The 27,763-nt window shown below is 44.4% G+C and overlaps 1 protein-coding gene across 1 annotated transcript in view; it reads left to right on the top strand.

Moving 5' to 3' along the window:
* Positions 1–27,763, top strand: part of TENM4 (teneurin transmembrane protein 4) — a 1,632,468-nt gene that overhangs the window by 1,369,670 nt on the left and 235,035 nt on the right. The window contains exon 13 of the mRNA XM_086933907.1: positions 23,719–23,889. Within this exon, the coding sequence (XP_086790033.1) occupies positions 23,719–23,889 (171 nt within the window). The remainder of the gene's footprint in view (positions 1–23,718; positions 23,890–27,763) is intronic.

Below are 27,763 nucleotides of genomic sequence, written 5' to 3'. Positions count from 1 at the left end.
GCTCTGAGTCCAATCATGTACCCTAATGAGGATGGAAGGTCTGCGCGAGGCAGCGTTCAAAACATTGTGGGTGGCAATGAAACCTGAGCGGCATTCGTAAATTGACGCCCCCTCCACCTCTGCAGCCCCAAAGCTGCGGCCTACTCCCAGGAAGAACGAAAAATGAGAAATTGATATAGCATCAATGTGTTCTTATTTGGTCAAAATTCCAGGCGTGGAGGAGTCAGTGATTTCCTCTACAGAGGACGAAAGGTCCGAAATGATGGTTGCATCAACATCTTCTTTTTATGTGAAACTTCCATATACGGAGGAGTCCGCTATTTGATTTCCCCTACGAAGGAGAAAGATCACAAATGTGTGGTTGCATCAACGTTTTCTTTTTAGGTGAAACTTCCACGTATGGAAGAATTTGTTATTTCCTCTATTGAGGACTAAAGATTACAAATTGAGGCTGCATCAGCGTCGTCTCACGTGACACTTCCATGCACAGAAGAGTTGGTTATTTCTTCTATGAAGAATAGAAGATCCCAGATTATAGTTGCGTTAACGTGTTCTTCTTACGTGAAACTTGAAAGCACTGTGGGGTTGGTTATTGCATGGTGAGTTAAGAGAAATTACTTCAGGCCCATGGAGTTAAAAATTCTTCTGGGGTAAGGAATAGCAGTACCTCTTCCGGCATTGAACAATTGTACCCGAAGATCTCAGTGGCATTCTTGATTTGGTCAAAACCTGAAATTTCTTGATTCTGGGCAGTAGATGAAGTGTCTGATTAATTCAGTTGTCGATGTGATCTTTTTCGACAATGACCATTAGGGCGCTTCTCCTGGCTACATGGTCACTGCTACAGTGTCGTCCACTTACCTCATATTGCAACTCTGTATGCCTGGGCCTACCGAGCCATATGGTAAAACATCTGTAGATAACACAAAATGTGCCAGTTCACCAATGGGTACCAACCGCATCTATTACAAGCGGAGATCATGGTATATAGTACTGCTGCCTGAGATAGCTGGGCTTAAAACCTGTGCCAGGTAAATGTAAGATCAGTTGAATAAGGCACCAGAGAGGATTAAGGGACAGGACTGCCTGTTTCTTGTGTTGTCTGCCTTCTTTTTGATCTGCACAAGTGCAGCACATCTGTTTTTTCAGGGTCTTGGTTCAGGGAGTATTATCTTCCCACATCTTGGATCAGAGACCTTATTAGAGCAACAACAATACTGCCATTTCATCCTCTGATTTGCAACCTTTTTTCTCCCCTCCCATAACATTTATTGTAATCTGGTCCATTGCCTGAACCTTGGAGCCACACATCTCCTTACCTGCCTACTGAAAAAATAATCTCACCGTGTGAGGAGGGTGCGGGGCTTTGTGCCGAGAAGCACCTAGGAGACACTTTGAACACCACCCCGCCCATAAACACCCCGCAAAGAAAAGCTTGCGGAGGGTGGTGCCGATGTCCGGAAGTATTTTCATACCCCTTAATGGACGTCTGCAGTTCAAAACTTCGGAAAACAAGCTGGAAAACCACTATTTAAAGTGATTTTCCGCTCGTTTTCCCTGCCACCCTGTGATTGCTTCTCCTCACTGGGAGACAATGTGATGGGAGCCGATATAGTGTTTCACACAGTGGCACTGTGTGAGCTGGCAGGTATGCTTCCCTACAATGGTGCTCCTCCTTATGTGCTCAGTGCCAAAATGTGTGCCTGGCTTTTAGGCGTATCACGACTCCCACTGGTAAGGCATAACAGTGGGGCAGGAGTTGGAAGAATATGTTCCCTGCTTGCCCAGACACAGCAGTATTCTGCAGTAATGGACTTGTGTGATGAAGCTGTGATGCAAAACTGAGCACTGGGTGAGCAACTCGTTAGGATTTCTGGCAGAGGCCTCTCTATTGGTGTACGCTTTGTTATCTTCCATTGTGAGTACTCCAGAGTCAGTGCCAAATCCAGTCACTATACTACCAAAAAGTAATATTTGAATACATCGCACACCATGCTGCAAGTATTGCTAAGAAAAACCAAAGGTGGTGATGGACGGAGCGTTGACAATACAAACACTCACCCCCAGTCAACTGATCTGGGTTTAATCCAGCACCGTTCTTTAGCTCACTCCGCCACCCCAGTTCAGGCATGGCCATATGCAAATCAGTCTGACCCTGTGCCTCATGGGAACAGTCCAGCCCGAACTCCCAAGCCATGTCTTCCATGGACCTAAGGCAGACTGCATTCTCTTAGTCAGTGTTCTTGTTACTAGTGTACCTGCAGTATCTTTGTGAAACCATATTGTAAAGTCTCTGCGATCCCAAAACAACCTTACACAATCTGCATCTGGGTGAATTTCCAGGTGGTTTAATACCGAAATTCATCCCTTCTGATCACACTGTACTCCAGTACTTCAGGCTGCAGATGCCATCCTTATTATTTACCCGGGATCAGACCACCCTCCTTTATACCTCAATCCAAAGATGCACCTTGGCGGTGTGAATAATTCATCACTGTCCACAACTGCATCTTGCAATATTTCGAGGAGAACCAGCTAACAAGGTATTTGAGTGAGTTAACTTGTGTTGCAGAACATACTCTGTTTACATGGCCTCTTACGGCTGTCCCATTGGCGGGGTTGCTCTTGAAGGTAGAGGTCTTGGAATCATCCACCAAACTAATACGTGTAAATCTTTGCACTCTGGGCTATATCGCTGCACTCGGGGCTATTGTCATTTTAAGTCTTACTTTAAATCTGCCTATTTTAGACTCCCTTTGTTCTGGATCCCAAACGTCTTCAGGTTTCTCTTGAGGATGGTGTGTTTTGATGTTATGGTCTGCATGTTCGGTGCCCAGTGCCAGTTAGTTGTCATTAGCAGGTTATCCAAGTCTACCTCTCCATATGGGACTGAGTCTTTCAGCCTTCCATCAAGTCATGTAGGATTTATTGTGGGTCATGTGCGTGGTTGCTTAGGTGACGAACAAACCATATTACCCTGGAGCTGGTAAATTTCCAGCCGCTGAAACCATTCTCGATATGATACCGAATCATCATCCTTAACGCCTGGTGTTGACGCTTTGATCATCTGTTCTTCCAGATCCAGTTTTGATTGACACACGAGGTCTTTGCAGGTTAAGGCCCAGCTGGGATAAAGCTACTCTCCTGAAACAGCGGACATTGTTGTATTTCACAGCGCTGCTTGAGGGCACTGGTAATAGCGGTTACCACTGCAAACAAGGAGACCGGAGTCAAACAAACGAGGAACGGTCAAGAGGAAAGGAATAATGGAAGTAATGAGGATTAAGATTAGTGGGAGATATCTGGTGTAGGAGGACTCTCATAGAAAGCAAAGGAGAAAAACAGGTAGAAGAAAGAAGAAAAACTGGAAGTAGTGGTGAAGAGGAATAAGTGGCACTAGAGCAAGTAGGATACAAGGAGAGGGGAGTCGAGGTGAAAAGTCGGAAGTCTGAAATGAGCATGGGCACGGCAGGAAGAAAGGAGATGACGGAAAAGCTGAAAAGGAGGAGAAGGAAGGACACAAAAGGGAAGGAGCAAAAAAAACGAATAAGGGGAAGAAGCTGGGGAAGTCCATGTAGGAAGTGGATGAGAGAAGATATGAGGAGGTGAATGATTGGAAACTAGTAATGGGAATAGATGTGGTGTGTGAAGGGAAGAAGGGAAGAGAAACGAAATGAAGAACAAAAGGAATCTGGGAATGGAGAGGAGGAATTGCAGTAAAGATGAGAAAAAGCGTCTCACAAAACTAAGCGCTTATATTTAATGCTTATGTCTGCCTTTTGAGGGCCATTCTGGTCAGTGAACCTGAATTGGGCAGAGGTAGGCTTTTCCTCTCTTTTATGGTGCAGGTGTGGGGCTTAGTTAGGTCTGTTGGTGTAAGGTAGAAATAGGGTGTTGGGTGTCGATGTGATAGTCGGGTCTGGTGGCTTAGTGGACTAGTGCCTCCACTACAGGGGCTTGTGTTCGACCTCATGGTCACAGGTTCAATTCCTGGCCTGTCCACTCAAGCCTGTGTGGGGATTAGGCGAATGTGCGTCCATGCCGATTTTCGCATAATTGTCGATTTGCCACATTTACCACATAATCCATCATCTGCTGCATAATCTGCAGATTTTAACAACCAAAAAATTCTAGCTCAGACAGTTCAAAAGTTAGTAAAATGCAGCAACACATGTTGCCACCTAGTGGAAATCCATTGGCAAAGGTTGACTGGTCATCTTTCTGTAGCGTATTGCTATATTTGGTAGTTAAACTGGTATTAATGAGGGTCAACTAATGCCCAGATGGAGTTAACACGTTTAAAAATGACTAAATAACGAAGTAATCCCATCACAAAATGTGCTGTATAATGCAGCATAATTTGCCTTTTCTTGCCGCTTTATTTACTCAACCCTGCCGCATAATTTGACCCTCCTATGCCACATAATTCCAGTGTCCCTGTGTATGCGGTTCCTGCTCGATAGTATCGTCCTTGATTGGCCCTTTGGTCTCTTCTGATTTGCACCACACTTATCATGATCTGCAGTGATTAGTGGGAATCAGAAAATGGAGGTCAGGGATGTTAAACGACTGCTGCTGACAAGTGTATAAGACGTGCAGGTGAGAATCTTGCCAAGCCCGCCACAGTCCTTCACCTTTCCAAGACTGATGAAATGAGTATCCTTACACTGTTTAACAAAAACACCTGATTTGCAGCCTGTGCCTACTGGTAGTTCGTGTGCCGGGCTTGCTCCTGCCATCGACTGCTGCTGGGCCGAGAATAGTGCACATTTTGTCTAACCTTCATTTTGTGCCTTGGCTCCAGGCCTGACCAGAATGGCTCATCTATGTGTTACCCTGAAGCCCGACATGCCTCCAGAAGCAAAATACACCTTAGATTACATTTTTCTGCTTTTTGCCTACTATCTTCCTTATTTTCAGCACTTCAGATGACGAAACAGTGGTAGCAAGTAACGCTATATTAAAAACACAAAAAATAAACTTTGCAACATATGATCCTGATAAAGATTTCACACCCTTTGTCAGCCTTATAATTTTTTTAAATCAAAAATGGGGGGCAGTTTGTATAGCGCGAACGTAACCCAAATGTATTGGGTATCGGAGCGCTTTACATGAGCCCCAGTTACGTTACACAAGGACACATTCATTTTTGTTAGGCACGGGGAGATAAAGTGATTTGCCCAGAATCACAGGATGTTCACCGTCATTGCTGAGACTTTAACCCGGTTCCCCAGATTTGAGATCAACCGCACTAGCTGTTAGGCCACATCCTCTCTATTTGGCTTGCTGTTGCGATGGCTTGTAGCCAGACTTAGTAAACAACCAGGTTGATCACGAGGACTCGCGCTTTAAATGTTAACGTAGCGCTTCATGCAGGAAGTTTTCAAATCAATCAGAATATGTTTCCAGGTTTTTCCCAGAAGGAGACTTCCCTTTCCTTTCTGAAGGACTGGTTAAAGCAATCCTCCTGTGGACGCCCACACCAGAGGAGGGGTGGAGAGAATTAACCCAGTACTCCCATTGCAGCAGAAGTCCTTGGAATTGAAGGGACTACTTATTGTGCAAGAGCTGAACGCTGTCGCTCACAGTCTGGCAAGGCAGTGGCTTCAGTCAGCTGACCCTGAGCCCCATGCTGTATGCTGTGGTGGGCGGAACCAAAATGTGTGACACTGCAGCAGAACAGTGGGAAAAGATGGCTGACTGGAGGCCCTGTAAGTGCGCATAAAAAAAGTCTTAGATAATGTAAGATTTGAAAATGAAATGCATCAAGCGGCTGCATCTTACTTTGAGAGCATAGACGTCAGAAAAGAACGTCCAATGCTAGGTGCTCTTTAGAAGGCAACACACAGGATTGCAAACGCGAACCCTGATATCTAGTCACGTAAAATCGTGTAACTAGGGTGGCACGACCATTGGAGAAGCACAAGAAATGGTGGCAATAGGGAGAGGCGTAACCACCAGAAGATGCAGATAACCCGAATAAAGATGGGCACCAAAAACTGTCCGTTCGTCTGTCTGCGCATCTCCAATATTCCCGCCTCATTTAGATCCTGGGGATTGGAGGTTTTCCTGTTAATTGATCTAACACTGGCTCTGCCATGGGGAAAAACCCCCTCCGTGGATCCAACAGTAATGAAAGTGGTGGGGGCAGCGGACTATTTACGGCAGTGCCAACCCCCCCCCCCCTCTCCCCACTATCAGCCTTTCCATATTGTTTCATAAATGTATCATGGGCCACACCCCTGTGACTTGGATGGATGTTCCTTCTGCAAGCCTTGACTGATCCTCCTAGTCAGTCTAAGCAGTTTTGGGGTTCTTCAATCTGCCTTAGGTGGTTTGATTAGACCCCTATATCGGTGTATTTCTTTGTATATATTTCCATTGGTCAACCTATCACCAACTAAGCCGGTGCAGTGGGGATGATATAACTGCTGAGGTGTGTGATATTGCTGCCTTTCACTTGTTGCACAGGCTCACCGGCATCACGCCTGTTTACACCTGCGCTCGAAAGGATGGACATATGCTCAGCAGGCAGCCATCCTCCAGACACCAGGTACAAGCTAGTTATGTGCAGCAACCTCCCATCCACCCTTAAACCCCAGTGAGAATTCTGGGGTTCAAAATCTTTCTGTCCTTTTGAAAGAGGCTTCATTAAGGGGCTGTAGTTTTCACATGAATGTGCAATTTCTGGTTCACAGTGTGTTATTTTTTTCCATGCTGTTACTCACTATGTTATTGAACTTCTGTGGTATGTACACGAGGTGCACATCAATGAGAGTATATGGGGACCACTTTTGATGATTATTAGGAAGAAGAATTTTTAAAGTACAGGTCACATGAATTAAACATTTCAGTTCCCGTCGCTTCTCTTCTGTTTAAATTCATGAATTACTTATAGGAGCAACTTTGTCTATTCTGCCCCGATTATTGCTTATGTGGACACTGCACAGCCATTCAGGGGTCTTTCCTGCCTGTCCCCCTCGCAGGAATACATTTTAATGTTCTTGGAGTTGGCGTTTTGGCAATGACGCTGAACATCCTGTGATTCTGGGCAAATCACTTCATCTCCCGGTGCCTAACAAAAAAAATGAATGTGTCCTCATGTAATGCAACTGGTGCAATGCAAAGCGCTCCGATACCCGATTCGGGTCAATTTCGTGCTATATAAAACTCTGTAAAATAAAAAATAAATAAAAATAAATTGAATCTAAATGTATGCAACCATTCAACTAGCCACTGATGGCACACAGGTTATTTTCCTGATGCTTCTCTGGTTGCTGGAGCATAAGGCAGAACATACAGTCACAATGCAAACAAAAACCTGTGTGTAACTCCTACCGCTCAACCACAAGTCAATCACTGAAATAGCTGGTTGGGAGGCCTGCGTTAGGTTATCTGTCCTCATTTCTCAAATTGAAGTGAGGAGCCCAATGGGAACATCTGTATCCTAATAATATACACACAGATTAAAATGCCATTTAGCGTTGCCGTGGGATGTTCATTTAATTGACTTTAATGGTGAAATGAGCTCTCCGCACCGTGGCCCAAGATGCAGAGGGAATCAAGAACAGCAGGGTTGTGTTGCTAAAAAGGAAATCCTTTCATTCGAATCACATACTGCGGTAATGTTAATATGTTAATAACCGGTTGCAGAGTGCATCCCACAAACCAAATTAGCGTTAGGCATTCTCATGAGGAATGTCCTGCAAATCTTCATTTGCAGACTTCACATTAGCAACCTCAGAAGGATGACATGCTGACGTGCCCCGGCATCCTCACCAACCTCGCGCCCTGACTATGTTGAAGACCCTCTGCTTAATGTGCCCTAAAGAGTTTTCTTTGAAGTGTAGGCTGCCCAAAAACAGTTTGTAGATCTGACATACTGTCATTATTATTATTATTATTATTATGTTTCTTATATAGCGCCAGAATCGACCCCCGAAGGGGTATCTCCGCGCTTGCCTTGGGAACCCGTCCTGGTTTTTCCCTGTGAGATAGCCCCTACAGGGCATCCCGAAGGTGAAAGCCAGGCATCCCGCCGCAGGGGGGCGTTGTGGAGATTAAGCAAGCTTAATGCCCAGAGTTGCAGAGTGTGAACCCATGATTAGGTCCGGCACCGAAGCGAGAATTATCGAGTCCATGGACATTTGAGCTCAAGACCCTGCCGCGTCGGGAATTGAACCCTGGTCTCGGGTCTGACCTCTGCTTCAGGATCTGCCTGCTCTAACCAGTGAGCCACACTTCTCCACACTTAGTCATGACCTTGTGCCAAATTGTAGGTCATTTTTTCTGTCATAATACAAATGAAGGGTGGATGCATTGCCTGCTTTCCTTTGACTTCCATTGAGGCAGGTTCATTTTTGCGAAGTGGTACTCATGCAGTGTTATTATTTTGTTTTTGTTTTATGGAGTTTTATATAGCGCGAACTTGACCCGAAGATATCGGAGCGCTTTACATGAGCACCAGTTTCATTACAGATGGACACATTCATTTTGGTAGGCACTGGGAGTTTAAGTGATTTGCCCAGAATCGCAGGATGTTGAGCTTCCGTGTCGAAATGGTCCCCAGTTACAAGGTCAACCGCTCTAGCCGTTAGGCCACACCCTCTCCCCGTTTCATTATCTAGGAACCGCTACTGACCAGGTGCGAGTTTTGTTAGTCACCTGTACACCTGCTGAATCAGGCAGCACCGCACTCTTCCAGGGTCCAGTTGAGATCTGATTTTAAATGCTTCTTCTAAAATCTGATCCTCTCTGCTCCCTTGTCCGTCACAGCATTGCAACTGTAGCTGTAAACCTGCCTGGTCGCCGCCTAAACCAAGATGCCCCCTGTCTTTTTGAAACTAAACGGAGTTTGTGTTCATCAGCCAGTGGTACTCTTCCACTGGGGATCCAAGCATGGATGTCCAACTCAAAAACTTATGACCCATTTTCCCTTCTTGTACAGAGTCTCTGGGCTTTTACAGATGCCTATGCCTCTTTCAAGGGCCATGTGAAACAGAATCCTACGCAGAATGGTACCAACTAAGCATAGGCCAGGTACCTAAGTCTTTCCTGTCTCCTGACACTCCTTGCCTCCTCCACTCATTGAGCCTAGACCTTCTGACATTTTCTGTCCAGGTTCACCATGAGAGATACCCAGTATACTTCTTCCTGCTTGGTCAACACCCAAAGAATATTTAATCACTCCCATCTTAAAGCATTTGATGGTCACTCCTATCTGCCCATGAAAATCCAGCTTCTATTTTGTGATCGACAAAGCCTTCATTTTAAAAACCAGGCATTATCGCCGACAAGCTCCATGTCTCTGATGGACTGCGCACGGTACACGGGACAGACCTCTCAAAGTTGTCAAAAAGGCTCAGTAGTAACAGGCAAGGAAGATATCTCTGTCCTTGCCGGATACAATCTCATTTCCTCGCATTCTCAACTTTCTAGTACCTCTTGAAAGCAATAGCAACCCTCCATTTTACCATAACCCTGCCTATTTCTAACTCTTCTGTTGAAATACTATCAGGCCTAAGTGAAAGTTGCATAATTTTATTTGCTGACATTACACAAAATGGCCCAACAAATACACAAAACTAGGCAAAATTACACTAAATGCCAGTCAGACATTGTTCTCTCTTTTTTGTGAGAAATGCATCCTCGTGCTATTTTTTTATTATGAAATGCATCTTTACGAGAGCGCATTTTGAGTTAAAAGATGGTACGTGGTATGAGCATCAGCTGCTTGCATTCTGTTCAGTGGGGTTGTTAGTGCGCCCCTTCGATAGGATTGTCCCCAAACGACATCAGTTACGCGAGGTGGCCTATTCTTGGAGTTTAGCATTAAAGCGTAACAAGAAATGCTGGAAATTATGCAAGATTACGGCAGTGTACACTTAATTTCTAATAGTCCCCAAGCTCCAGGGGACCCCCTCCGGCATTGTGCCCGGTTAGCTAGCTACAAACCTCTAAACTGACCTATATTACTTTAAATGTGACCATGAAAGGTTCAGAGATGCTGCAAACCCCACATCTATATACAACACACAATAAACAATTACAGAATTAAAAAAAATATATATTATGTTCAATCTCTGGCTTGTGTCTTTTGAGTAAATTTTTTTTCTACACAGTTGATGTAAAAAAATACAGATATACAAAAAATCATTGCCTGTACATGTTTATACTTGAACATTGTATTACATACTATAACTCTTTGAATTGACATGTACACAATCCACACAATGATCCTTTAACAAGTCATTCTACCCAGTCATACCTACTCATTCAAACTACATACACACATAAAAGAAAAGAGATTCAACCAAGATGAGGGATCCGATGTAGGTCTGTTGAGGACAGGATCCTACACTTTTATAGCTTAGGTTGATCACAACCATCAGCAGCTTCTGCTGGAGTTATCTCTCAGGGAGCACTCCTCACAGGTAGTGTTGGTCTACACGCGTTTCAGTGGCAAAGCCACCTTCCTCAGGACCAAGGTAAATAAAATGAATCTCAAGACGAGAGGCCTGGGGTTATCTATGATTATTCAAGAGACCATAATCCCTTCCAGCACGCTTCCAGGTGTTTTCAGATAAATTGTCACCTATTGCCTTAGTGTGACAAGATCAGCGCTCATGAGAGGTGGCGATATTACTCTCCTGTCAGGGGATTTCTCTCATGATGCCCCCTTGATTCTTGTTGGCGTGTCAGAAAATGATCTCTAATATTGTATTTCTTCCAAAATGCTATTGGGTTCCATAGCGGTAGCTTTTTCCCGAAAATGGCGTGGCTTCTGCTCTAAGTGCTGATCGGTCACATCATCGTGCACGGTTAGGCCGGAGAGCTCCTGGCTGAGTCCGTGGCGTGGGGAGGGGTTGGGGGTGGGGGGCCTCCTTGCACTTTGCAGGGGGACCCCCACAAGTTTCTTTTACACCACTGTCCTAATTACCACTCATTCTGCACCTAATATACCCTCACTCAAGTTTATCCATAGCTCCCAAAACTGCATTAGGTTCTATACCCTGAGCTGTGTAAAGATCCTCTCGCACCCTCTAAACCCATGCGTGCTTAATACATGTTTCCAGTTTATAACATAAAGTGCTCCGCTGCCCTCTGTTTGCTCGCTCAGGTCTGGACTACATGAATAACAACAATCCAATAAAAGAGTTTATACATTTTCATAAAGTTCCAAAGCTACCTGGGTCTCTAACTGGCTGATGTGTGTTATGTATTTAATTAGACATAATCCCCAGACCAAAAGAACGCAAAACCGCTGCTTCCCTGCCTGGAGGAGATGTCCTGTTTTGCAGTGATGGTCTTTGGAGGCTGGAGTGGCATGGGGTGGTTGGTCTGAATGGACAGGCAATCATTAACAGTCCTTTGTTCCATTGGGGTGTGCTGTGCAAAGGAAATGCTGACTCTCTGAAGATCCCTGGATCTGACCAGTTCACCAGTGCATCAAAAGATGACCCCTTCTTCAGTTACTTTAGGCCTACAGCCTGAAATGTTCATGCAACTCTTGTGTTTTACCCTCAGCTCTCAAGCTGTCGTCTGCTAGATGGAACTTGTTCATCAGCCTTTGTATCTTTTTGGGGGGCTGGCGTGGTAGCACAGTTGTCTTCAAAAACAATGATCAATTCTTAAAAAATATGCATAGATTGGTCTTTGGCTCAACTTCGAGGGGGTACTTCATGCCTACATCATGCTGTTGGTTGGGTGGTGTACCATTCCGCCTCCTATGATGTGCTTGTATCGCAGTGCATAAGGGAGTATTTTACGTCTTAAAAATACACAAACTTCACACTTTAAAGTCTTTATTTCATGCATGCATTCTGCACTGAAAAGAATCAGAAAGTACAGAACGGCAAGGAATCGTTTTTTCACTGCAGCAGGTTTTAGCAACTTTAGTCAGGAATCATCTGAGATAGACACACTCATTTCCATGTGTTCATACACTCGCATAAGTGCACATAATCTAGCCACATGAAAAACAGCCAGCAATGGCAAAATTAATAGGAGAGGGTGTGGCTTAACGGCCCGAGCCGAAGGGAACCAGGTCGAATCTCTGCATCAGCGGCAACATCCTGTGATTCTGGGTTCAGCGCATTCAGAGCCTTAGGGGTGATTTGCCACCCTCTACAAATCCTGGATTTATTTATTGGTCTTTCTTGTGATAAAGCTCGGAAACAAAAGCATGCACAAATCCAGTGTGCATGCATTATCACTTTAAAGCAAATTCTGTTGGCCACGCCAATGCCTGTTTAGGTTGCTGTCTGTCTGTTGAGATTACATTTTTCCAAGACCACATTTCTTGCCAATATGTGAATAACTACTAAGGCTGTAATTCCAGGTTTGTCGGAAACCAGGTGCTTTTTATCGCACTAGGACAAAAGGAAACCCTGGGCTACAATATGTATTAGGGGCTATAAATAGCACCTATGTCGATTTTCTGGGAAATAATATGCAAACGTTGGTGCTCACAGCACCAAAACCTGCATTGTACGATAAATATCGTACACTTTTCCGTGTTAAAGTCTGACCGGTTTGACCTGCCAAAATCTAACAAAGGGTAAGAAATTTAACGCACCTGGAATCCAAATTCTGATCCCTGAGCGAAAGGGGGTTTACACAGGGGACTGGAAATTCCGACTAACTCCTAATCAGAGGCTCTAGGGTTTTTTTGCATTGGCCAGAAAAGCGCATCGCATCGCCAGTGCCCTTTAAAAGAGAAAATAACAAAAACAGAGCAGACCGCAACTGTGGTAGGTATTGTGTGTCAATGGCCAAGAGGAGTGTCCGCATTAAAATTCTAGCAAGACTCATGGCCAGGTTATTTTCAATCAACTGCGATATGCAATCATGACCAAAACCCTTTATGCATCATGCACAACATTTTCAGGACAAACACTGGTATGATCCTATTAACTTTGTCAGGGATTCTTTTATGGGTCAATGGGTTAAGCGATTTCAGCGTCAGAAGTGGACCTGAGCGTTGCTTAAACCCATCCTATAAAATAGCTAAATAAACTTTAAATGTTTATTTGCAATCTGGTATTCCAAAATCATCGTACGCAGAGTGCTACACTTTTTGCGAATTTGTGGATCACAGTTGTTCATATAAATGAACCCTTAAGCAGCAAGTGAGGTCTGACTGGGGCACAAAATACTCCCTGGCACCAAATTAAAAGTGGTCCCAATTGGTGAGTAAAATGGCTAAAAAAAGTGGCCCACATTAGCAAATCACAGCAATTTTGAAACCTTTAAATACAAGGTATGTAGGTGTTTTGCAGCGTATCAGAGTGTATACATTGGTGCTTGCTGCAGGCAATCTTTTTGATAATATCCGAGAGATCAAAGGTAAACTACTGCCCACCAGCCCTTAAAACCGGCCCATACACTGCCTGAAAAACAGCTCATAGGCACATACATGCCAATAGACATGATTCAAGTGGGGGACTTTAGATTTTTTTAAGCAAAAAATGGCTTCACTTTGGCTGTCTCCCGCCTGAAATTGCCTCTGCTTTAATAGAAGTCAGTGGGGAAAATACAGAGCCCTACCCCCCCGATTTCATTTCTAAAATCTCCCACTTTCCAGGTCTAAAATTTTAGCAAGTATGTACACTGATCTGGTGGCCCAGTCTTTGGGCACATCCAGATTGCACTATAGGCCAGTCAAGTAGTGTGGCTCACTGGTTAGAGGCGGCAGACCCGAGAGCAGAGGACGGCCCGGGACCAGGGTTCGATTCCCGGCGCGGCAGGTTTCTGGACCAGGGTCAGCGGACTCGATAATTCTCTCGCCTCGGTGCCCACTCTGATCAGCGATCACACTCGGCAACTCTGGGCATTAGCTTGCCTCATCTTCACTAACGGCCCCACCAGACCGCCGGGGATGCCTGGTCTCACCCTGGAGATACCCATTAAGGGACCATCTCTCAGGGAAGCCAGGAAGGGTTTCGCAGCGGTCGAAGCGCCTTGGGACCCTCCGGGTAAGTAGTGCGCTATATAAATGCCTATACATTTACATTTACATTTACCATCCCAGCAAATGCAAAGAACAAATAGGCTTACATTTAGTACATATGGTCAACAGGGCCGGACGGGCAGTAGCGGGCACTGGGCATTTCCCCGGTGGGCTGCCATGGTTTGGGGCCGATTTTGTTATAGGGCTGTTTTTGCAGCATAGCTGCTATATCGGCCGCTGTAACGAAATCGGACGAAACAGGCCGTGGCAAACAGCTCGGTCCCATCCTCAACAACCTCAGAGCACTTTGCCAGGGCCAGTTTTGGTTCCCAATCCCTGATGGTCAATATACGCTGATCTCTCTCTTTTAAGGTCATGAAGGAAAAAACACAAAATGACGTTTTGACGGGGAACCACAAAATATGCAAATGTATGCCAAAATGTTATGCATGAAACTAATTCCATATGTTCCGTTTCCACATTTACTAGTTTACATTGTCGTCAGCAGCGCAGTTTTCCTTTTCCGGCCCTCGCTCATTGTCTGATGCGAGTTGTCACATCGTAATGATGTCCACCTTTGGGACTATGTATGGTGGTTCGGTCTCCGCTTCACTTGATTTGCCTTTTTCATGCTAAGCAGTCTGATATTACACAAGTAATGAGTTTTGATTATGAAGCTTAACGTAACTGAGGCTCCTAACGGTGTATCGCTTCCTTCATTCCTCCTCTCAGACATGGGCATCCATTCTTTCACTTATCTCTTGATGCTGGCTCACATGATTCTCTGACTTTTAAATTGTCTTAGTTATCAACATTCGTTGCATTTACTTCTAGTTCTCCTTACATTTTGGAAAATCAGAATTTCTAAGATTTCTCATTAAAAAAAAAATGCAATGGACGTTACCACGGACAATTACCTAATGTCCGACCACCACCCTACCATAGTGTAACTTACTCCGATTATTACCAAACACATTGGAAACGCCAGCTTTTGACTTACTACGTCCGAGAGTTTTCAATAACTTTTTCCCTGTTTGCAAAAACTTTAAGTAGGCCCTGCCATGTGGTCCAGTCCATCTTACATTTTGATCATAGACCAATTACATCCTGTCAGTATGTTTTAAGAGAAGCAAACACATACAAATAAGCAGTTGAACCAATGCCTTGAGACTACACACACATTTGTGCATTAGCGAGCAATCCGTAAGAGCCTTGAAAGTAACAAATTGGCTTCCTATGTAGTTTCTTCCAGAACAACAAATCATTATGAAACAAACAGTGCACGTTTTGCTGCATGCGCCATCAAGCGAAACATATCAACACACAATGGACATTACGGCGCGGCAGCCATTTTGTAAAGATGGAGTAGCGTTCTAACTGAGGCTAAGTTTGGTCTTTGCCAGAAAAACCCATTAAAACTCATCATAGCCATTTTGTTTCAATGTTATTAGCTCCGCCCTAATGCATACATATATTTCTAATGTGGAATAACTTCCACACACATACTCTTCACGTATGCTCTCATGCAAGCACACAGATGTTCTCACGTGTGGATTTGCAACATTCTGTGCACTATATCTCGTTCAAAGAAACACGCCGTCAACAATTCTTTTAAAGCAGCCGAGCGCATTAAATGTCTCCAGCTCAGCCTTTCACCCTGCCCGTTAATATCACACTCCGCTATCGATTTGTTCGGCTATTTATTACTCTTCCCTTCGGAGGCCAAGGACGCCAATAAGCTAGCGTGGAGAGGGCTGAGCGCGTTTTCTGCTGACCGTGGCCGTTTATGGGGGTCCCTTCTGTTTGGGTGGACCAGCCTTGCCCTGTCTCCTCCCTCGGATCTATCACCATCTCTCATCTGTCTCCCCCTTTTATCAGCATCGTCCAGGGGCTGTCACTTCTGGCTCCTTTGTTTGCATCTGTTTTTCATCCCAGGGGGGGGGGGCAGTCTTCTTTCAGACGCGCCCATTTTGTGCTGAGTGGGACTTTGAGCTCGTTTGGTGGGACAGGAAGGGCGCTGAAGGATGGGTTGGGGTCGCTGACGGCAAGAGAGGTCCAAGTTAATACCAAACTAAGGGCGTCCCCCTTAAGAGCGGGGTCTTTGAGGGCGCAGCTTGGACAGACCCGCAGCCTGAAAGGGGGCGTCAGAGGCGGCCCCGCGGGCCTTGCATTGAATCTATAGTGAGCCCGTGAAGCAGCACCTTTGACCCCAAATAAGCCTACTCAGCATTTTGATAAAACCAGAGCATCACCTTTTAATGGGGTGGCTTTAGAATGATACGTGCGTTTGGAATTCACGAACTCTGTTGAGGATTCTCACTCATGGAATAGAGTATGGTGCACTTAAGATGCGCATTCCCAGCTTTTTTCCCTTTTTCTTGCCATTTTCATAAAAATCCTCAAAGTACAGTTCTCCAGCATAGTATGCACCATCATAGACTCGAAAGGTACCCTGTACCCTTAACTGTTCGCCCAACCAACGCACATCCGTTCTTGCTGTGGTGGCTGTTTAGTGGTCGGTCACACTCATTCCTGTGCAACTCCCTTCTCTCCCTGCCACACGCTGCATCATGCCATGCCCTCCTTACTCTGCCACCCTCTCCTCGCCTAGTCGCCCTGCCAGACTGTCAACACTCTGCCACGCGCGCCGTACTCCGCCATGCTGTCTTCAGATTGTCAACACTCTGCCATGCACTCTTTCCTCGCCGTGCTACCCTGTCAGCACCCTGCCACCGCTCGCTTTCCTGCAGTTCTCTCAGCACCCATAGCCCTCGCCAACGCTGTTGGCCCTCTACCCTACCCTTTCGCATGGTGCCAAGTTTGCAGCACCCTGGCACTCTCCTAGCACCCCGCCACCCTCCAGCCATCCTCGCCCTCCGCAGCCTGTCAGGTTGATGCACCCTCCCATGCGCAGAACTGTCCATCACATTCCTGGTACCCCGTCCTCCCATTCAGCAGCCACAGCATTTTGTGACATTTATTGCTGATTTGCACATTGTATTGTATTGTAAATGCATCTATATAGCGCTTACTACCCCTGACGAGGCGTCAAAACGCTTTTTCTGCGAGTAGCACGCTACTCTGGAACCCATAAACGGGTAGTGGTGAATTAGTATAGTGAAAATATAAAAGTAATTTGAGTGGTGGATATGTTAGTCAGTTATTTGGATTGAGAAGGATAGAAGAGGGAAAAAAGGTTTGCATTTATATAGCGCTTGCTACCCTTGATGGGGTGTTGAAGCGCTTTTTCGGCAAGTTGCACGCTACTTCGGAATCCAGAATTCATCTTGTGAACATATCAGATACGCATCTACCACAACATAGTCAAACATATTAAAATTTAGGTTGGGTGGCCCGATTACTGATGCTCCCCTTGTAACCTAAAGTAAGAACTGTGATGGCATGGTACCAACATCTGACAGTCAAAATATCCTCTGACAGATGTCGCGTCCTAATTATCGTTTACAAAAATATCACCTCTATAGTTAATAAAAGAAAATCCATTGCCTCATAGGATGATATTTTTGTAAATGATATATAGGACACAGTGAGTCTGTCAAACGATATTTTTGTCAACTTTATTTTGGCATACATCCCAGGTGAGAGGAATTCAGAAAACCGAGATAGAATGTAACCTGAGAGCAAAGAATAAATAACCACAGGTGAGACCTTCTTCAGTTTGATTAAGTGCCTGGACTTGGATGCTGCAATCTGAGGCAGGAAGCTAAAAGGCACTTTTTCCCCAGCACAATCTAATTTCTTTCTGCATATTTAAAGAAAATTCATGTCAACCGGTACCAAAGGCCCTTGTGGAGGGAATGCTAATAAATATGGCAACTGTTTAATTCGGGAAAGCACATTCTCTGAAATGGGACGTTTAACGAAACTGTTAATTGGGCAGGGCTGCCTCTGAGGCAGGAGAGCATAACTGGGAGGTATGTTCAGAGCTGGAGATGGCTCTGTGCCCAGTCCGCCTCGCGCCCCGCTGACAAGTCGGAAGCCAAATTAAGAGTCAGTCGTGTGCTCTCTCCCTTGTTCTCTTCAGCTCTGTACTGGTCCCTTGTTTTGTACTCCTTGTCGATGAGCATCTGTGCTTTATTCTCATCTTTTTCCTTTGTATTGTACTATGTTCGTTTACGGACAGACACGTCAGTATGCGCCGCCATTTGTAGTCAAAAAGCAAAAGCAGAGCAGGCATTAGGAAGCCGGAGGCAGGAAGGCATGTCCATGGAAGCACCAGTCTAGCATGGCATGTTGGAATGCCCAGGACTTGGGGCAGTTTTAAGCTCTGGCTGCTTAACTGTAATGTGTCCTCTGTCCCTATTGGTGGTTGCATAATCCGGAACCGCGACTGCCGTTGAGTTTGTTAGCTTGATGGGCTGATGTAGACTGCGCCAAAATCACACCCATCCTGTTCGGTTGCAAAAGTCACATTAAATGGGATCAGCCCATTATGGGTGTGCAATGTATTTATTTATATGTTTGTAGTGCTTGAAACGACTCCCGGAGGAGTATCTCTGCGCTTAAGCGGGCTTTGAGGAGGGTTGAAATACTAGCATATTTAATAAGTGTGACACAGAAAAGTCTTTAGCAATTTTCTAAATTTTGTGTTTTCTGGACCGAGTCTAAGCACCGGTATTGTGAGCCTCACAGCCCATGCAACTCAGTCTTATGGGGAGCTGATGCAGGTCATAATGCATGGGTGCTCTTGTCATGTTGCTGACACGTTTCGGCCTGCTGGGGAGCTGATGCGGGTCGCCGTGCATGGGTGCTGTGCACATGAAGCTCGCACACACCAGTCTCACAGTGAGCTGGTGTAGATCAAAATGCATAGCTGAAGTGCACAACTAAGCTCACTCACATCACGCCCACCTTAGTGTCAAGGAGAGCGGATGCAGATCACCGTGCCCTGGTCCTGTACTCCCAGCAGCCCACACACATCAGTCCTTCAAGTAGCTCGCGCAGATCTCAACAGATGGACGCTATGAGCCACACACCTCACTCACATCAACCTTACAGGTAATTGCAACAGATCACCAAGGCTGGGTCCTCTGCACCAAACTCTTTACATATATGAGCTTTATAGACAGGGCCACTGGAATTATGCTGTTGGAAAGGGTTGAGTAAATTATGTGGCATAATACGGCACATTTTGTAATATAACATAATTATTCCATAATTTTTAAACTTGGTAACCCTTTCTGGCCATTGGCTGCACCTCATTAGTACCAGTTTAACACCAAAATATAGCAATAAGCAACACAAAAGTGGGTAGTCCAGCTTTGCAAAGGACCTTCCATCATGCAGCAATACGTGCCCCAGCATTCTTAGTAACTTTTGAACCGTTTGAGCTAGAAACAACATTGTTTGGGTTAGAATCTGCAGATAATGGACACTTGATGTATTATGTGCCACATGCAGCAAATCTATAACTATGCAAAAATCGCTGCAGCCACACAATCGCATAATTCCAGTGTCCTCCCTGCTTATAGGCAACACATGCAGATCACAATGGATGCTTTCTCTGCACTAAGCAGTTCCCAGCCATTATCCTCCTCTATAGCGGACAACATTCTGCGTCTTTTTTGCTAACTGTGCTTGGGAATCCCATGGTCTCTGTCACAGGGCCTCCTTTCCTGGGATTGGCCACCTTTGAGGCCCCTTGTTTTCTCTACTCCATCCCCACTTTTATGCCCACCAGAACCTTTTCAATTTTAAATCTCTACTTCCCCCTCTATCTCTGCTCCCTGATTGCAACTGGCTCCTCCTCTTAATACCCTTGTCTGCATCTTTCAGTCCACCTGCCTCTTTTCCTTCCCCCTTCACCTCTCCCAGACAGACTGGAATCTCAAATAGAAATGCCCCAATTCCAAATTTCTTGTAGTTTAATGATATTCTGTGATTAAGTGTTCAACCATACAGCCTGGTACGCACCATGTGTGGATAGAGCCAACCATGTCCAATTCCGGCTGCTCTACTGTCACCAGCGGAAGAGAAACTTGAGAAAAGCAAAAGGCTGGTGTTAGTGACGGAGAATGACCAGAGTCCTTGCCATGCACACCACTTCCTCCCACAACACCCCCCTCGCTCCCCCCTTCCGTTAAATGGATGGAGCCCACTAAAAACCAGAGACTCTACTGGGCCAAGGAGAAGAACCAAAGGTCCTCTAGTGAATGGCGGACTGATCACCAGGTCATTTCCCACGTCTTTTACCTCGTTTATATTCCTCAGTCAGGAATAAAAATATAAGTATCTTCGAACTCATTGCATCTGATCCATGAAGATTCATTCGACTCTGTGACCTGTTTTTAAGGATACAGACTTCAATGAGAAACAACATCTTGTTTTTTGACATGGATATATGATGTCTTAGCACTAATGCTGGAATGCACCCAAAATGTAAAATTAAAAATATGGAAAGTTTAAGGATGACATGTGGTGGCATATAAACAGAATGTCTCAGATTTTTGTGGGGGACAGTGTGATTTAAATGTGTTACATGCATGTTTAAGGCCATAACGTTGTTAGTTGTGGGAAAGACTATATCCAAATAGGAATAAATCAGCTGTTTTTGAATTTCTGGTCATTTTATGCTTGGAAATCAATTGGATAAGTATGCCACCTTTCTGATGAATGCCCTATGCTGGGGTTTGTGCAGATTTGCATAAAATACCGGAAACACAATCTGGCCTTATGTGAAAAAAAATAATGTGTTATCACGTAGCTGATTTTATATATATTTTTAGTTTGATGCCTTGCTTTATCAGGGTTTTTCGTTGAATTCTTTTATTGTTGTTCTAATAGCATAGGGGAAATCCTACAAAATAAAAAAATATTAACCCCTCAACAACCAGTGGTGTAACAAAACTTGAGGGCCCCCCTGCAAAGTAAATGGAAGCCCCCCCCCCCCAGACCCAGTGAGGAGCTCTCAGGCCGTGGACCGCCCCTGCACAGTGCCGGAGGCGGGCCCCTGGAGCTCAGCCCCCCCCCCCCCCACACTGAAGGGGCTAATGTTACACCACTGTCAGCAATTTACTAATCACCAGGTGCCACTTCCACCTTTCTGGCCGTCCTCCTGGCTGCTACGGTAATGCCATTCAAACCGGTGCCTATCCGGTCTCACCATCAGTTGCATTTATCTGAGTTAGATCTCAAGACTTCTTAACCACTGAACCTTTGTAGCCTCCCCAGGTCTTTTCTTTAGTTCTTTTTTGTGATGTAGCAATGGATTCCACACACTAGACAACTTTCATAATAATTCAACGGGTCTCATCACTGCACCATACACGGCGGTACACCACTTTTAGCCTTCTCCCACTATGAAAGGTTCTTGGACCATGGTCTCTCTATCGCATCAATTGTCTAGCAAACTCTTTATTTGGGCACTTTTACAGTATCAAACATTTCACTATACCCAGGATTCTCAGCCTTTCATCTGGTGCATTTGTTTTTTTGAAATTAGATTTTTCTCAATGCGATGAAGATTAGCCGCATTTTTTATAGCTATAGGGCAGATCTCTGATCTCTAGATCTCTAGGCTTTGGCCCCTACAAAGCCCGACAGCCGCCAGTGTCAAAATGCCACCCTTCATGCAACCCATGACTTTTTACATTGTTTGAAATTAAGGCTTTTTGATAACTCACTAACAAATGTATTTTAAACTGTAACTGCAGAATCATAAATCAGAAAAGTCATGGTGTTCAAGTTTACAAAGTTAAATGACAATCTAGGTTTGGACATCATTTGTGTCGATATGTTGGGTTTCACGGACCAATTTCTTGTGGAACCACAAATGAGATCAAATATTGTTTTTAATGAAGCCCATAACAGGCATCTTTATGCTGCAGTGAAAACATCTCAGTAGGCAGTCCAACAAAGTAAATGTAAAAGTATAATGTATAGATATAGATGTCGATTCCGATTATTTCATTTTTCATCAGCTTTCCATATAAAAAAGTTAAGTCCCCTTATTTGTGTCAGATTGAGAGTTGAAAGATTGGTTTGGGGTTTAGTGGAAATGGAAAATGCCCCGGTTCTTGAGGAATTATTGAGTCCAGAGCCGGGGTCTCCAGCCTTTTCTGTAATAAGAGCTATTCACTTTCACTGAATCATTCCAAGCTACTAATAAATAAATGTGAATCCAGTATTTGTAAAGCGCACAGCTACCCGGAGGCATCCCGGCACTGGGGGCGGTCGGAAAGATTAAGCGAGCTATTGCCCAGAGTCACATGGTGCTGGGCTGATCTGCCACTGGTTTCGGGAATCCAACCGTGAGCCTCAGCGTCCGGTGTCCGTTGCCCTGGCCGCAGCGCCACACCTCTTCCCTAATATTAGTAATGTAATGCTGACCACCCCATCCATGATTGTCGGCTATGATCACATCAGGCAGGGTTAACCAGCAGTAATGTAAAAAAAGGCTTTGACAATTTGAATTGAAATATGACATGGGTAATGTATAAAAGCTGTAGCTGCAATGGGAAACCTCCTTTACAACAAAACTTTTTCCACGCAGTGCATTTACAACGTAGGAATTACAACGCAAGTCGTTACAATGACTTGCCCTGGAGGGGGCTAGAGGATAGGGAATAGTTTAATTTACTATCCTAAACCTTCCCTACTATCCACGGGGACTGGAGTTGGAATAGTAAATTAAACTATTCACTATCCAGCGCCCCCCAACACAAGTCGTTGTAACGACTTGCGTTGTAAAACCTGCGTTCTAAAGGCATGCGTGGAAAAAGCATGCGTTGTAACGACATACATCCAGCTGCAATCACCCTGGCTCAAAAGTAAGAATATGATTAATTAATTTCTCCAACTCAAATAATGCAGTGAAATACGTATTGAAATAAAGGCAATTTTTCTCCAAACATACGCTTATCAATTGTGAAAATGCACACATTTTAGTCTTGAATAAATGCATTTTAATTTTGGTATGCATACAATAATTGAACCAAACAAAAGCTTCTATGTTCGTAAGCTGAACTGCACACAGGAGAGCTACTGACCGGTAGCTGGAGCTACTGTTAGGGTGGTATAATAGAAAGATTCTGCTGCTGGATTCCTCTCTGGTCTTAACATTTTCTGTCAGAAATTGAATGATGTTCCATTACCACCGAACTCTTAGTTCTCACTATGCACATTTACATGTCCAGATAAAATTTTGAAATTTGTATGAACCGTATGTCTTGACTGTACTTTATTGCGAGGTGTGCTTTTGATTATGGATGATCTTGTAACATTGTTTTAAAAACTTTTTTGCTTTGTGCGGGGACACAGACCCCTCCAGACAAATCCTTCAAATATTATGCTAGCAAAAAAAATCTATGAGTATCTTCGAAACGACGTTTTTAATACAGTCGAATTGCCGCTGCCCAGTGTTATGTGCAGGACAAAAATGAGAAACGCATATGGTAGCCGAAGACTATTGCAGGTCTTGCATAAATCACACCTAAAGTCTAATTTTGCTGCAGTTGTTTCACAGAATGATGGTGTTTCTGTTGTTCTCATGGGAGTATGCTGTTTGTATTGTGCTTGACTTCCTCCAGTAGTTCTAATCTAGCTTTAATGGTCTTCAGAGGGGTATACGTCCAAACACGTCATTGATATGTTGTTGAGAATCCTGGCATATTGGTAGCATGGGGTGGTTGTTTGCACTGATGTCACTGGCAGAGTTAAGAAGTCAAGTGAGGATGTACAGAAAGCCCCTGCAGTATTGATGCAGCCCCCCTGCAGAAAAAGGTGACTTTTCTCATTGCTCACTGCAGCCATGCACCTGTTTGGCCTAAACTGGCACCTACAGCCGACGGATTCACAGATGTATGAGATCACGGAAGACCGAGCCAGCAGTTGGCCAGTGCCAACGGATGTCACCTTATACCCCTCGGGTGGCACAGGGTTAGAGGTACCGGACAGGAAAGGCAAAGGAACCAGCGAAGGTATGCCGTGTTGTCCATGTTGTGAGTCCTCTGTGTCCAATTCTGGTTTCCGGACATCTTGTCTGGTACCCCATGAGCCATCTGTCCTCACTCTCCATCTTAGAACACCTAGTTTTCATTCTCTCCATCTGACTTGTGCATCCTTCCACCATCTTGTCCTTTCTTCTATGGCGTGTGCATCCTTCCACCATCTTGTCCTTTCTTCTATGACGTGTACATCCTTCCACCATCTTGTCCTTTCTTCTGTGTATAGTTGTAGCTGTGTTGTAATGGAATTCTGTTCCGACGATAAAGCTTTTCTCTGTTTGTACCTAATACCAACCATCAGTAAGAGGTATATCACTTGATAAACATACAATCATGTGCCTTTGAGGAACAGCAGGTGGGAAGCTTCTTCCAATTGGATCAGGATAGTTCTCATTCAAGAATGATGCTATCTCTGCATCATTCAATTACACTTTACCACAAGAGTGCTGTAATGATAGATGACTTTTACCCGCCTGAGTTCTTTCAGATACCCGACCAGAAGACCATCAAGTATAATAGGGTTGCCCTGTGCCCCACAGAACCTGGGTGCATAGTTATGAACTACAAGTAGTCCTGTCGGTTGTCACAATTCACACCCGAAGAAGCCATTAAGCAAGCTGATACCTGCTGACTTTGATAAGCTTCCAATCACATTCACCATGAATTTATTTGAAAGGGTGCTGTGCCTGCAAGACTAAGGAGTTTTGGGTGATTCTTACCCCATTTTACTCACCTTGTGTACCCCGGCTGGGGACCAGGATGGCATTGAATATACATGGAGGATATTCCTTAGGACGCAAAATTGGTGGTCCTAGATTTTCTCACTGGAAGCTGTCCCTTTGGCTCTTTAGTCCTGAGGGAGACCCGCTAAGATTTTTTTTACCATTACAAACAATCAGAGGGTTGAAACGTCAACGTGAATATTCTGTGTTCTGTCAGCTATCCTACAAGTATAGAAAATAAACTGTACAAGGATACCTTGAACTTCACTAGTGTTGACATTTGACTACATGTATTTTCTATGTTCTCATGTCTGTGTATGTGAACACTGTGAATTTTCTTAGTCTTCAAGTGATATATGTCAGTTTAATTCACTGTATCTTATGTATTCTGTGTGTTGTGAACAGCCCAACAATACATGCCATTGATGAACTGCTCTCTTTGTGTCATGTTTTATGGACAATAGAAAGTACATAGTGCAGAGGCTTGTAAGAAATTATATAAACTCTTGTAATCTGCCTGTTCGTGATCAGTCCTTGACCCTTAAAATTCATGTTCAGTAAATGGCATTTTATCACAATTTATGTCTCAACCAGAAGACCATGGTAGGACAATAAGTGGACCTGTATGCTATCATATAAAAACAGCCGCCGGAGTGTGCCAGTCCATCCAAAAACGTCTCTCCATTTTGTTTGTCAATCCTGTCCTTTTGAAAACAATTTCAATGGTTCCACAAAGCAAAATGTTTTCTTTGTTGGCTAATGTAATTTGTACTTGTAAAGCGCACTAATACCCCAACTGGGGTGTCCTGGAGCTGTAACGCATACCGCTGTGGAACCCTTCCTGGCTTTTCCCTGTGAAATGCCCACTCCTGGGCACCCCCAAGGTGAAGCCAGGCATCCTAGCCTGTTGGGGCCGTTGTGGAGATTAAGCAAGCTATTGCCCAGAGTTGCAGAGTGGGGCCCATGATTAGAATAGGCACAGAGGCGAAAATTACCAGGTCAGAGGAAATTAAGCCCAAGACCCGCCGAGGCGGGAATTGAACCCTGGTCCCGGACCAGACCTCTGCATTAGGGTCTGCCGCTCTAACCATTGAGCCACACTTCTCCACTAATTAACCTTTCCTCTAAAGTTTTGTAATGGACAGGCAGCCTAATATGAACACTTCGGCTACGCCCATTGTTCAGAGGCCTTCCTGTCATCAATGCTCTGCTAACTCGCCTTATTTGAGAAACCTTTCTCCTATTTTCATCCAAAGGTTGGCTGTTGCTCTTCTGAATTGGAGATTTACAATCAGAGAGGTGGCCACCTTCATTCTCACCTGCCAATTACAAACAGTAGGCTGGAGACTGCTCGGTAATAATTGAGTGATCCTAGAGTTAGAGGGACTATTCCTAAACATCCCTTTCCTGACCACACATGCCTGTTTATGTGGACTATGCTGATGAAAACATTACTTGTACTTTGGGTATGAAGGGGAAGATTTTGCTCAAGGTTTTTAAAAGGAAATAGCCTGAAGAAATAAGATTGTTCACCTGCGTGCCGAAATTTAATTTATTGTCAAATATGACCCCCAAATTTCTGACTTTTTCGACCGGATGGGGGCACTCTCCCGCCTCTGGTGGCCACCAGGTCTGATTCCAGAGGGGTTGGCCTGGCCCGAACTCCATCACCTCGGTTTTTTCAGTAAGAACTGAAGATCAGCACCAAAAGCTATAGAATTGATCAGGGCGGTGTATGTACACTTTCACTTCTTAATGCAAGGGCTTAGAATCAGTTACGGTTCAATCCCTTTCCTGGCCTAGAGTACTCCAAAGAGTGAGTGATCGGATAGGTAAAGGACAAATATTCTGGGACAAAGAGGACCCGGACATTTCGCAAGTTCCTTGTTGGAAAACTCAATTGAAAGCAGACATTAAAACCCCCTACCACCAATTAAATGGTCTCTTAAAACGTGGTCACGCTTTCTTTGATGTGCTTGTTGAAGTTACCTCCAGGACAGCCACTTGTGCTCGTGAATTGTCATCCTGTCGTCCATTACTCCTTTCCAATCTTTTGACACTGGAATGGTGGGATGGTTACTGTAAGAATCCGAGGTTATATAGTCATAGCATTGTCTATGCTCTTAAGAAACGAAGGCCCTCTGTTTACAAGAACTCATCCCCTTTATTAAGGCAGTGTTCAGTTTTGTAGATTAACAGTTGTTCACAGGAGACCTATAAGGCCAGGTACCTGGTAGACTTGTGCACGCGTCTTCACCCTCAATGCTCTGTAGATGTGGTACAGAGTCCTACACCACCCATTAGATGCCAATATTTTCACTCATGTTTTAAGCAGACTGGCTGGAAGGTTGCAGGACTAGAAGTAAGAAAGATGTTACATAAAATGAGTAGTTTGTTCAATTTACACTGTTTTATTTACACCCGCCACAACTTTTTTAAAGCAAGTTATGTGACTGTTGTTATGCATCTTAACATAAAATACCATCTTATTTTTTTTATAGACTTGGACCCCCCCATCCCGCCAATTTTCTTCCTGTATTCTATTACCAGTGAGAGTTGATTTAGATGTATTTAATGTTGTCACCTTTCGAGATGTTTGCTTGCAATGCGGGCACAAAGCAAAACTTAAAAAATGTACATAAGGTATAGAAAGAACTAAAGAAGTAGTTCCCAATGATCATCATAACACGGAAGGTCTGACACACAAAATGTACTCATTGTGTGCTATAAAAGTGCCAAAGACACAGTGGAGAAGTTGTAAGAGTCTTTATTCACACCAAAACACCACCACAGGTTTCAGTCTGCTGTAGAACCTTTAGGCGAGAATGCTCTGGGCTCATTCCGACTGGGTCAGGACAGGTGGAGGAAGAGGAATGAACCAACTAGGTAAATTATAACACAAATAATCGTACCAACAAATGATAGGTTGAAACAGGAGCCAAGGCAGAACCTAGCAGAAAGCCAAAAACGGTGGAGAGAAAGAAAAAGCAATGGCAGCCTCTTATAACTGACAATTGCCCTGAAATATGATAACCTAATTGGGAAGGAGAAAGGATTTATTGAGAATTTAATTTACCAGTAAGGACCAAAAATAACTAACACCCAAACTATTGAATGTAAAGATG

Source organism: Lissotriton vulgaris, chromosome 8 (assembly GCF_964263255.1).
Source record: "Lissotriton vulgaris chromosome 8, aLisVul1.2, whole genome shotgun sequence".
Classification (NCBI taxonomy): Eukaryota; Metazoa; Chordata; class Amphibia; order Caudata; family Salamandridae; genus Lissotriton; species Lissotriton vulgaris.
Note: the sequence above shows the minus strand (reverse complement) of the source record. Positions and strands in the feature narration are given on the sequence as shown.